A 13,496-nucleotide genomic window follows, 5' to 3' on the forward strand; every position below is an offset into this window, starting at 1 on the left:
TCAATTTGCTTATCCTGCCATGGATTTGGATTATTTTGCTTGGAGAGTGTTGCTAGTATCTCTCCAGTGCATTGAGCTTTCTGCTGTAGGTAGTCCATGTCTCAGCAGCATAGGGGGAGGCAGGGATCACTGCTGTCTGGTGGACTATGAGTTTGAAGCCTTGATCTTGAAACACTTCTCAGGTGACCAAAGGCTACTCTGGAGGTAACTGTGAATTACATCACTGATGTCAACCCTGTCAGTGAAGATATGGAAGTGGACCATGTTTTCCAGGGTCTCATTGTGGTCCCTTGTTGTTGGGTGGTGATGTTGCAATGAGGACCTTTGTCTTTTGTGTGTTAGGTGTCACTCTCCATCAACTTTACCTCGCCCCTGCCCCCACAACTCCAAAGAAAGCAGAAGGGCTTAAATGGAATGTGCAGAGGCATCTGGTCCATTATAGAAAACTCCTTAGTGGTGGACTATCCAGAATTGGCTCAGATAAGGATCATCCCTTTAACTAAGGGATTACATTGGGCAGTATAGTGGCACAGCTGGTGGGCCTGTTACTTTGCAGCTTCAGTGACCTGGGTTTAATCTGGACCTCTAGTGTCAAGACCGTAAAATATAGGAGCAGAATTAGGCCATTCAGCCCATTGAGTCTGCTCTGCCATTCAATCATGGGTGATTTTTCTTTCTCTCAACCCCATTCTCCTGCCTTCTCCCTGTAAACCTTATCCCCCCCTTACCAATCAAGAACCTATCAATCTCTTCCTTAAATACACCCAAAGACTTTGCCTGCATAGCCCTCTGTGGCAATGAATTCCACAGATTCACCACCCTCTGGCTGAAGAAATTCCTCCTCATTTCAGTTCTAAAGGGATGTCCCTTTATTCTGAGGCTGTGCTCATGGATTCTAGACTCTCCTACTAATGGAAACATGCTCTCCACATCCACTCTATCTAGGCTTTGCAGTATTTGGTAGGTTTCAATGAGATTCTTCCCTCATCCTTCTGAACTCCATCGAGTACGAGCCCAGAGCCATCAAAAGCTCCTCATACGTTTACCTTTTTCATCCCTGTGGTCATTTGAGTGAAGCTCTTCTGGACCCTTTCCATGGCCAGCACATCTTTCCTTAGATATGGGGCCCCAACATTGCTCACAATATTCCAGATGAGATCTAGTATGTAGATATTCCAGTGTAGTCTGTATAAATATTTGCATGTTCTCGCTGTGACCACGTGGGTTTTCTCCAGGAGCTCTGGTTTCCTCCCACATCCTAAAATGTGCAGGTTGGTAGGTTAATTGAGCATTGTAAATTGCCCTTGATGTGTAGGTGGCTGGTAGAATCTGGGCGGATGGTGGGGGGTGGGTGGGGGGGCGGTCATTGGGAATGTGGGGAGAATAAAATGGTTTAGAGTAGGGTTAGTGTATTTAAGTTTTTTAAAAAAAAATGGGTGTCTGTTGGTTGGCATGGACCCAGAGGGCTGAAAGGCCTGTTTCTGTATTGTATCTTTCCAAAGCTTCAGTAGGTCTTCATGCTGCCTTAAGCCTGCTTTTCTGGTCAAGGCCCACAATACTACTTTGGGTGAGTATGCGAACTTTGTTGTTGTAGCATCAATTAATTAGGTTGCTTAATTCAATTTGCTGCTTAATTTAAATTTGTTTCACTGAGAATTGAAATTAACTGGCAAACGGTAACATTATTTCTGAGTCACGTAGCAGAACTCGCCTCTGGCAGTTGTATACATTCAACATGTGCATATTTATGATCAGAATGAAGAGCTATTACACCAAAGTGGCCAGAATTTAAACTCTGATAACACGAATATTAGATTCTACAATAAGCTGCATTGAATAGGTACAGTCAAGGATTTGCAAGAGAGGCAGATCACTCTAAACCTCGGGAGGTGTGGTGTTATATCAGGTCCATTGTGTCAAATAATTTACTTTTTCCCACTTGTTTTGTCTTGTTCTCTCCCCCAGAATGAGATGAGTGTGCTCCTCAAGCCCATGTCTGACAAAATGCAGGAGATTCAGGACTTCCGGGAGAAGAACCGTGGTAGCAGGATGTTCAACCACCTGTCAGCTGTTAGTGAAAGCATCGCAGCACTGGGGTGGGTTGCAGTGGTAAGTGGACAGATTTACTATTGAATGAATGCTGCAGTGTCAGTCGGTGCTATTCAATGGCTTCTAGTTCCTCCATGACACAGTAGTGATCTTGAGCTCCACTTGATTAGTGATTTGACTGCACACAGTGAGACTGTGCAGAAGTTTTCAAAGCTCTTTTTTTTTTACAAAAGTGCAGCAAATACACCAGAATATGCAACCACATCTCAGTGGCTTTTTAAACCAAAGTAGCAAAGCTGAAGTTGTTCTAATCATCTCTGAATATTGAGATTAGACTGCAAACAATTCCATGGGAATTGTTTATGTGACAAGCATGGTTTATAATCCTGACTGTATAGGAAATGGAACAGGCTATTTAACTCTTTAGACAGTCTGCCATTCAATTGTGGCAATCTGAAACCACTATTCTTGACATGTTGCATCTTACATTATCAAGAACATTATCTTTTGGACATTCACAAGTATTTTCAGTAGCATTTTCTGCCGAGGAGCTGGATCAGTACAAGTTGGAATAAATGGTAACCAGAATCATTGTAGATCTAATTCTCAGGGCATTTAGGATTTTCACATCCCAAGGTTTTGCCTGCCTGCCTCTGTTATGTATCCTTTAATAATTTAACTGACATAATTCTGTAAATTTCAATTCGGAAATTTGACCTAGCTTCAACAGTTTATTGGGAGAGTAACTATTAGGTTTCCTTATTTTAGGACAACTTTTCAGTTTAATAATCTGTACTGCAAAACACAGTGAGTTTAGTTTTATCTGTGCATTAGATTCTTGCATGTTGGTATGTTCTGTCTGCACATTGTGAGGTTAGAGGGTTAGAGTGGGCTGTTTTACAACCTGGCCTCATTGATGGATGATCCTGAGCCACAGTAAGCACAAGCAGCTTGAAAGTTGATGGGATTCATGGCCTTCGAAACACTGGCACACAACTTTGGACAGGTACATGGATGGGAAAGGTTTAGAGGGATATGGGCCAAATGCGGGTAAATGGGACTAGCTTAGATGGGCATCTTGGTTGGCATGGACGAGTTGGGCAGAAGGGCCTGTATTTGCATGCTGTATTAACCTTATGACTCTATACACCCACCAAACACACAAGCTCATTTGCCAATATTGTAATGATGCTTCGTACTTGTACTTAACCTCAAAATGAAAATTTTGTTTGAAATCAGCTCCAGAAGCAGAAAACTGAGTTTATAGAACTCAAATGTTGGCATGAAGTGCTGGAATCCTTGGATATGCAAAGGAACAGTCAAACTAAAGTGTTATTGACCTGGTTTTAGCTTAATGGCAGGTATGGAATTTGAGAGACTGGATAAACAGTTATCTGTTATCTTACAAAATTCCTTTGAACAATTAAAAAAAATGGTACTGTACAGTTTAAAAACTCAGCTTAACCCAGAGTCTAGCAATATTCTGACCATTTCTGAGTGTCTGAGCACCCATTAGGAAATTGGATTCCAGACTTTTAGGCAGAATTTTCATTTGCCAAGCATATTGTTCTGGCACTAAACTCGGTCAATAATAGTATAACATGCACAAATCAACTTCAGTGCAATTTTCAAACACACCAACCTGAAACTAAGCCATTACTAACAACCAGGTTTTACTTTCCCCTGAAATCATGCCAGTAGAAGGGCCAACGTTGTTCCCATGCTTTTAGTCCTCGGTGAGATCTGTGTGGCCTTCTGTGTTCTCTTGTACAGCCTCGTGTCCCTGTACTGCTTTGCCTGAAGAGGTCATGGTCACTCTCAGCTTCCTAGCCTTGTTCCAGGCTGCTGCTGCTCTTCTCACAGGCTGCTGCTGCATACTTTTGACCATCTCCATTAGATTAGCCACTTTGGAAATTAGTTTTTGCTATGGGCACAGAGACTTGGGAACCAGTGTGATAAGCTCCTAGCAATTAGTAATGTAAAGCTCAAATATATTCATTTGTTCGGTCAGATATGAATGGAGTCCTAACAAGTTAGATTAAGTTTTTAATCTGATCTTGCATTTTTGGTGCTTATATCACTGAGGGAGCTCACTCTGGGTTTAAAATGTCTGGTTTTTTAGTCTTTTTAAGAGCTGGCATCGGTATGATGGGTCAAATGGCCACCTAATATTCTGCAGCATCTTGTGACAACATCAGGGATTATCGACATCTGCTTTACTTGCTTTTTAACTGGGTGATACTGATAAACAGTGGAATCTAATGTGTTTTCCCTTTCCAACTTCCTCTCTTCTCTGCATCCATCTTCTTCTGATGCTTCGCTGTTTCGTCGTGGGCTTAGACCCCTAAGCCAGGTCCTTTTGTTAAGGAGATGAATGATGCTGCCACCTTCTATACTAACAGAGTATTAAAGGAGTTTAAGGACATGTAAGTTTTCTTTTTTTTTGCTCTCCTATCCACACTGTGTGCTCTGTTTAAATTTGCTGTTTGCCTGTTCTACAAGGCTTAAAATTAGAAATAAATTCCAATACAGGAAAATATTTTGAAGACAAATTTAAGTGGAGTTCAGCAGTGAATGATTACTTCCTGCCAATACCGTGTCTAGTGAAAAATCTTGAAAGATAACATTTGGAGGTCAATACATTTAGTGCCTCTCTTGGGTCTTGACTGCACCTCACGTCACATCTACTCCCAACTTGCAAGTCTTTTTTCCATTGTCTACTGCCCCCTCTGACTGGATTCCTCCTTCTTTGGCCTTTTGCCTCTTCTACCTATCGCCTCCCTGCTTCCTACATCACTTTCATCCACCCCTCCCCCACCCACCTTCCTTCCCCCCTCTCACCTGTACTCACCTATCCTGGCTTCTGCCTTCTTCCTTTCCAGTCCTGATGAAGGGTCTTGATCTGAAACGTCGACTGTTTATTTTCCTCCATAGATACTGTCTTACTTGCTGAGTTCCTCCAGCATTTTGTATTGCTGCAGATTCTCAGCATCTGCAGAATCTCTTGTGTCTCCACCATGCTAATTGTATGTGTCAACTGTTATTGCAAAATGTAAAGATAGTATTGGACGTCACCCAACATTAATCTAGGCGCCGAATCTATGCATGACAAAGGTATACCCTGCCCAGGTGACCTTCCAAAGTCCTCTTCGTGAACTTGTTGGGTTTTAGGCCTAAATTAGAATGTTGAATCCTCTACCAATGACATACCAGGTGGCCACCATTGAATGAAAACTTAATACTAGAAACTGCAAAGGCAGAGTATCCCATGATGAATGACTCCTTCCGTGACGAATGACTCATCCCCTGACCTCAAAGCCTTTCCACCGTCTACGAGGTACAATTTAGGAGAGTGAATGGAATACTCTCCACTTGCCTGGACTTGCAGCTCTGCTCAAAGAAATTAAATACCATTCAGGACAAAGCAGCCCTCTTGATTGGCACACCATGGCTGCAGTGTGTAGTTTCTCCAAAATGCAGGGCATGACTCTTCAGTGTCTTCCAAACCTGCCAGGAAGGCAAAAGCAACAGATGCATGGGAACACCACTATGTGTAGGTGCCCCTCACACACCATGTTTTGCCACATCAAAATCCTGGAACTCTCTCCCTAATAGAACTGTGGGAGTACATTCACAACTGGTACTACAGCACCTTCTCAAGGGTAACAAGAGAGAGGTGTTAAATGCTGGATTTGCCAGTATGCATTAAAAAAAATCTTTTAAAAGAAATAGTTTTTGGATGTTTCATTTCCTGGTAGAGTAATTAAACGAGGTTAGTTTTTGTTGTTTCACTGACACCCCAGTGTTTAGTAAGCAAAAACTCTTCTTACAATTCCTGAAAATGTCTTGTTGAGAATCAGATTCCAAAACTGCTGTTTGCTAAGAGAATCCTAATTCTGCTTGTAGACAAATCTCAATCATTTTAGGCTCAAGATCTTGATACAAGTGCTCTTTTGTTTTGAAATTTTTATGCATGCAGCCGAGGGTGTGGATTACATTTTTCATTTGTACTTAAGACAAAGGAAATGCTGTGTATCATTCTGGACTGTCTACCATATGACACGCGCTTAAGAACTCGGCTGTCTGAACCCTTTCGAACAAGTCCCTCTAGAGCATTAGTCATCTCCTGACACTCTGTACAACAGGTGCAGTTGGCAACCAGTTAGAGAGCCAGCTGAGAATGTCTCAATACCTTATTTCAGCAATTAGAGAGAACTTTTTAAAACAAAAATTCCTCAGCCATTTCCTGCATTGGCATTTAACTGTATGTGCTTCTGCGTGTGTGTGGGGCTTTGTTTATAGCCTGTTGAGATCAAAGGTTTTTCCGAACACTAAATGCACCACATAGTTCAATACTAAGCATTGAGGTTCATTACTGTGGCAGGAACTTTCCCCTCCTCCATTGTATGTGGCACATATGGTTTCATGGTTTTCCATGGGTGTTTTTAGCTGTGGGCAATGAAAGCAATCTGATTTGGGGCAGTATTAATGTGGTTTACTGCCTTTAATATTCCAGGGCTGACTGGGGAGGATGTCTTTGTGTCCTAGGCTATCAGACCCCTGCATTAATCACCCAGTGCACTCTGCATATCAGGAAATTAAAGTCATTTCTGCAATGAACTTTCTTTATTTTTTGATTCTAATTGTGTTCTTTCTTGCACAGTTCTTGTATAATTTATATTTTTCTTCTGAATGTGCCTCTAATGCCATGTACCTGTGATGCTGCTGCAAGTAAGTTTTTCATTGCATCTGTGCAATGAAAAAGTTTTTCATTGCATCTATGTATTTGTGCATATGACAATAAACTCGACTAGGCTTGTCAGGCCACTTGGGCACTGATTGTATTAGTGTTTAGATGGTTCTGAATGCCTTTAGTGTAGCTTGAAACATCCCTTGCACCCCAACCAGCACAGGAATAATATTTATGGACAGGTTGATACTTCCCAAATTCAGACTATTTGGTTCCTTATTGTTATAAAAAGGGAGAACTGTTTCATTCCATCCAAAAATGCAAAATCATGAAATAGATACTGCAACCACATGGGAGGAGGGGAAGCTTCCCCTGGCAGTAATGTGTATGAACAAGTCAGTCCCAAGTCCTGTTGGTGAAGGAGGAAGATTCTGACCAATGGTGTAGTGCAGTATATTTTACTCTAGGCTTGTAGATTACAAATTAATCCTTCAGGTAATGAGAGCTGAAACAATTGGCCTCATTCTGAAAATATTCTGGTTATTTTTTCCCATAGAGACCAAAGAAATGTAAACAATTTCTTCAGAGAATTCACAATAAGAACCTACTATTTTCCAGCATGAGTTAAGTCTTTTGATCCCAAGTGATGGTAACGGATAATAACAAACTGTACATTTAGGCTTAGTTATCTTGCTCTGAACAGGATTCCCAGGTATCAAACACTTGAATCAGCCCATAACTCTTCAGAGATCTTCTTGTGGAGATTAGTAAATACAATCTATCATTTGCAGGAGTTAATATTTCTAATTGGCATGGATATCCAGATTTCACACTGTCTAAATAATGGTTTCTACTATAGAATTTTTTTGTAGTTGCTTTATCCAGGAATAGCTGCTATACTTGGTTTTAAATAGGTTTGGAGCAAAGGGTCATTTTGCACCTATAACTGCAGTCGTATTCGTGATCCAGTTAATCAGCCTCTCTCTAATCTCTAGATCTGGTGATTAGCCTGTATTCACAGTTTCCTACTCTTTCTGCTTATCACTTTGTCCTTCTCCATTTTCTCTTCCCTCACTTCTAATGCCCTTTGACATGTTATCTCAACAAGGGAGAAATTTTTATTCAACAGGGCAAAACCTTTTGCTCCAGGTGACAGAAATGTGGCATCTCTTACTCCATTATTTGTACTTCTTCAGCAACCCCTGCCTTTTCTTCATTTGTAATCTGTACAACAAATATAATTCCCTGTTATGGAGGGCCATGATCCCCATGAAACTTTCCACCATTGCATATGCTGTACAGCCTTGTTGCTGCCTTCCTGCACATGCATGCATAGACGCGCAATACATCTAACTTAATTTGCTGATTCTTTCACTCGCCAATATCTGTTTCTAAATTTTTCCCTACCCCGCTTCTGGAAGTGTTGTCACTACACTTGGATATTATCAGTTAAGGGCCAGGGTCATCTTTAAAAATGGTCATTATTTTTCCCTCTAATGTCCATTTATTTTACAACTGTGCTTTTAAGACGTGCTGTTACCAGGAATTTGAAAATTGTGTTCATTATCTGGTATTGTTTCGATATTTTGTTTGGTATGAAAAGGGAAGTTTACTGCCATCTAAAGTCGATCTTCACGTTAAATAGTTTCAGCTAAATTCTCAATAAATTAATCTCCATTGTTCTCTTCTTCAACTGCAGTGACAAGAGACATGTAGAATGGGTCAAATCCTTTCTCGGTATCTGGACAGAACTTCAGGCTTACATCAAGGAGTACCACACCACTGGGCTCTCGTGGAATAAGGCTGTAAGTATCCTTAATGGATCCATGTCTTCATTGGCATCCTTGAGAGGCCTGGCCCAATTCTATCTTTTGCTTACTCCCTCCTCCATTTTAGTGTGCCTCTTCCATTTTAAACAGCATTCTAATTCCATTTTAAAAGGCTGTAATAGTAATCCATGGAAAGGAATTCCAAATTCTTGATTCTCTATGTATATTCATGTGTAACAATATGATTAAGAAGACATGACTATGTTTGTATGATGCCCTTCATGACATCACTAACCTTTCGACAACCAGTCAAATGCTTTTGAAGTGTAGACACTGTTGTGGGAGATGTGGCAGCCAGTTGTGCATGCAGTAAATTCCCATGAGCAGTAACATGATAATGAACAGACAATCTGTCTTACTGATGTTAGTCGGGGAATTAGTGCTGGCCAAGACATCAGCAGGATCTCTGCTGGTCTTTGAAATAATGCTGCCAGAGAAGACAGACAGTGCCTTTGGTTTAATGTCTAACCTGAAAGGCCCAGGGTGGAAAGTCGTCCTTGTGTGCTACACAGAGAATGTCATCAGTTTGATGCAGGACGGCAGGGGAGTAACTTCCACGTGTACATCAGATAAGTGCTTCATGTGTAGTAGAATGTCAAATTCCAGGCCCTTTGAAGTTCAGTTTATAAGCCTTGAGTTGACAGCAGAGCCATGTGTGAAACCTGCACTTTGCTGCTCGATCTCCTGTCACAGCAACAGCTCTTTAAGTCTCTGAGATTACTTTTCCCAGTTGTCGGGGATGACCACTATAAACCTCTGACAGCCAATGAGTTGTTGCATGGTGGGAGGTGAGCACCTGAGGCAGGAATTGTCCTGGTCTGCAAGATGGACCATCTCGGGGACATTCAGATTTGTTTGAAGGCTTTGCTGCTCAACCAACTGAAAGATGTCAGGCCAGGTAATGATAGTGCCTTTAATAAAAGTCTGTTCCAATGTCTTGAGGCCTGCACCATGGGCAAGATGCGTATGGATTGTGTACTTTTGCAAGATTGATATCAATCATCCACTTTTAATTGATTGATGTCCCTGCCGGTGCCCAGCAGCCTCTGTACAAATGCATATTATAGGCAATGGGGAATACTTTATAATTTTTGAGTGCACAGAAGTGCAGATTGCATTCAGTAATTGCATTTATCACTTAACAATTGAAAGTGTTGCTTTGGGCAATAGAAATTCTAGCCTGATCGATGCAAGACTGGACTGTCAGCTTGATTTCATGCTTACATGCTTGAAGGGGAATCGAACCCATGCACAGCTGACACAGAAGAGAGTGCTATAATTGAGCCTTATGGAGTAAAGCAGCCCTTTATATAGGCATGGAAGTGGGTAACTTGTAATATGCAATACTCAATAAATGCCAACATTCAAAACACCTGGATAAATGGATAAGCAGTCTGCTTGAAACATGACTCAATTTCACTAAAAGGTAATTTTCTATGGAGTATGGGGCTTCATACAGGAGTTTATTTAATCTTTCTTTAAATGGCAGGTCAAAACCATGCTTGTATTTTGTATAGTAGGTGCATGTTTCCATTTTAGAGATCACTTCCCCTTCTAATGACACTATTGTGCATTGAGTGGTAAAACCTAGGTTTTTCGTCTTTCCCCATTCTACTTTCCAGAATGTCATTTTTAAAAACAAGCTGTAAAACAGTGCAGAGTGCAATGCCAGAGATTAACTTTTATGTTCAGCATTAAGGGATGAAAAATTGGTTGACTGTTGCTGGAGGGAATTTGTAATGACTGCTGACCTTTAGCACTTGGGTACATGGGCACTGACTCCTCTTTGACGTATTCTGTGTTTATTAAAATTTAGCAGAAGAACAGGGAGAACATACACTGGAGTAAATTTCAATTACATACGACACATGGTTGATACTTCCAAGCTTGGCAGCAGAGATGGTCTTAATCATTTTCAGAGATGAAATTGTTTACTGGAAGGTGAGCTGCTTATGAGAAATTGTCTGCTCACTGTGAGGTCAGCAAATGTCTGTCATAATTTGGTTCATTTGCCCTTGATTGCTCTGGGAAAGCAATATGGTTGTGTACTAAAAGATAATAACCTAGGTTTTCTGGAGCAGATTTTTAAAAGATTATGTTTGTGGCCCCATCCCAGCATATTCTATGGTCCTCTGCGTGCCAGTAAATGAAGTTGATAGCAAGGACCTTTGGTTACACAATGGCCTCAGTTCATCTGTACAACTCCATTAGAAACAACACTGTGTTATTGGAAGAAATCAGGTTAACCCCAAGTGGAACATTATCATGTATGTTTCTGGGTGTCTTTGCATCTATCAAGAAATTAAACTCCTGACTTTTTGATAGGATTTTTAATCATAGAACAATACAGCACAATACAGGCCCTTCGGCCCACCATGTTGTGCCGACCTTTAAACCACACCTAAGACTATCTAACCCCTTCCTGCCACATATCCCTCTGTTAGATAAGCATATGGAGGAATTTAAAATAATCTCTTGAACTTGACCAACGTATCAGCCTCCACCTCCACCCCAGGCAGTGCATTCCATGCACCAACCACTCTCTGGGTGAAAAACCTCCCTCTGACATCTCCCTTGAACTTCCCACCCATCACCTTAAAGCTATGCTCTCTTGTACTGAGCATTGGTGCCCTGGGAAAGAGGCGCTGGCTGTCCACTCTATCTATTCCTCTTAATATTTTGTATACCTCTATCATGTCTCCCCTCATCCTCCTTCTCTCCAGTGAGTAAAGCCCTAGCTCCTTTAGTCTCTCCTGATAATCCATACTCTCTAATCCAGGCAGCATCCTGGTAAATCTCCTCTGCACCTTCTCCAACGCTTCCACATCCTTCCTATAATGAGGCGACCAGAATTGGACACAGTACTCCAAGTGTGGTCTAACCAGAGTTTTGTAGAGCTGCATCATTACCTCGTGGCTCTTAAACTCGATCCCACGACTTATGAAAGCTAACATCCCATAAGCTTTCTTAACTACCCTATCCACCTGTGAGGCAACTTTCAGTGATCTGTGGATATGAACCCCCAGATCCCTCTGCTCCTCCACACTCTCTAGAATCCTGCCACTAACCTTGTACTCCACCTTGGAGTTAGTCCTTCCAAAGTGTACCACCTCACACTTCTCTGGATTGAACTCCATCTGCCACTTCTCAGCCCAGCTCTGCATCCTATCAGTAGCCCTTTGTAAGCTTCGATTTTTGTTTGCCCAAGCACTGATCCAAGGGCACAGCCTTGGAATAAAGGGATGTCTCTTTAAAACTGAGATGAGGAAGAATTTCTTCAGCCAGAGGGTGGCGAATCCGTGGAATTCGTTGCCACAGAGGGCTGTGGAGGCCGTTATTGAGTGTATTTAAGGCAGAGATTGATTAGTAAGGGTTATGGGGAGAAGGTAGGACAGTGGGTTGAAAAAAAGATCAGCCATGACTGAATGGCCTAATCCTGCTCCTATTTCTGACGGTCTTATGATGTTCCATCATAAAACTTCACCAGAGGACCCCAACAGTAATGCAAAAGCAGAACTTGTTTTGACCAAGAAATTGGCGATGATGTTTTATTTTGGTCATTCTGGGTCATCCCAACACTGCTTGTAAAAGCTGCACAAAGGGCAATGACTCCATTTGCAAGGTTCACAGAACAGGATTGTAAGGTTTTCCCTGTATGATACTTGAAACTAATGCTTTGTCAGTTTCAGTCTGGTGTCCCTTAATGGTGTGTTGTGTGTTCTCCCAGTTGTCGTACTGTAACCTAACATGTGATCTTTGCAGGCAGCTCTTAAAGGAACATAACATGATGCAAGCAGCTCTCATCCAGCAACAGGGCAGTGTTGCCACTAAATGAGTGGATGCTGCAATGGTGGGATAGGATGGCAAATTGCTTTGGGTCAAGACCATAAGATACAGGAGCAGAATTAGCCCATTCAGCCCATTGAGTCTGTTCCACCAGTCAATGATGGGCAACTTTCTTTATCTCAACTGTGTTCTCCCCATAACCCTTAACCCCCTCACCAATCAAGAACCTATGAATCTCTGCCTTAAATACACCCAATGACTTGGCCTCCACAGCAATGAATTCCACAGATTTACCACCCTCTGGCTGAAGAAATTCCTCCTCATCTCAGTTTTAAAGGGACGTCCCTTTATTCTGAGGCTCTGCCCTTGGATCCTAGACTCTCCTACTACTATCCTGTTCATGTCCATTCTATCACGTCCACTCTTAGGAGGGATTTAGTCAGGCTAGTGAAGAACAGTGACGTGTTCTGTGTGCAAGGAGGGTGCAGATAATGTCCAGAGTTACAATCAAGTGTTCCTAGCAGGAACTTGTCAGGGCGATCTCTAAGTACATGAGTGCAGCTGGCCCCAAGGTGCTAGTTGCACTTGTGTTTTTACAGAGATCTCCCTGTGGGCTGAAGGGAAAGTTAGATGAAGTCTCCTCTCCTTGGTAATGAACTTTGGGTGATGTCCCTCATGCATCAGTGACCAGCAAACTGTGAGATATGGCAGAGATCACAGCAGTAGCCTGAGCTAGGAATCTGAGAAGACCATGACCCTGACAACCACTTCATCTATGGCTAAGACACAGGTGAGTTTATAGTTGAAGTCGTTGAAGGTCATAAGATATCTTTATTTGTCACATGTACATTGAAACACAGTGAAATGCATCTTTTTGTGTAGTGTTCTGGGGGCAGCTCACAAGTGTCGCCACGCTTCCGGCGCCAACATAGCATGCCCACAACTTCCTAACCTGTATGTCTTTGGAATGTGGGAAGAAACCGGGGTACCCGGCGGAAACCCACACAGACACAGGGAGAACGTACAAACTCCTTACAGACTGAATCCAGTTTGAGTGTTGGCCATTTAAATAGCACGGTTTCAGAGGGAAATATTATTCTATGAATAAATGAGTACTGTTCTTTAGACCAGTAAAGTTGGAG

General features: G+C 41.9%; 1 protein-coding gene across 4 annotated transcripts in view; it reads left to right on the forward strand.

Annotated features, from left to right (window-relative positions):
- The window catches only part of cap2 (cyclase associated actin cytoskeleton regulatory protein 2), a 134,648-nt gene that overhangs the window by 81,532 nt on the left and 39,620 nt on the right, over positions 1–13,496 (forward strand). For all 4 annotated transcript variants that reach the window (XM_052016562.1, XM_052016564.1, XM_052016565.1 and 1 more), the window contains 3 exons: positions 1,966–2,109; positions 4,390–4,475; positions 8,439–8,544. In XM_052016562.1, the coding sequence (XP_051872522.1) occupies positions 1,966–2,109; positions 4,390–4,475; positions 8,439–8,544 (336 nt within the window). The remainder of the gene's footprint in view (positions 1–1,965; positions 2,110–4,389; positions 4,476–8,438; positions 8,545–13,496) is intronic.

This window comes from Pristis pectinata, chromosome 5, assembly GCF_009764475.1.
Source record: "Pristis pectinata isolate sPriPec2 chromosome 5, sPriPec2.1.pri, whole genome shotgun sequence".
Lineage (NCBI taxonomy): Eukaryota > Metazoa > Chordata > Chondrichthyes > Rhinopristiformes > Pristidae > Pristis > Pristis pectinata.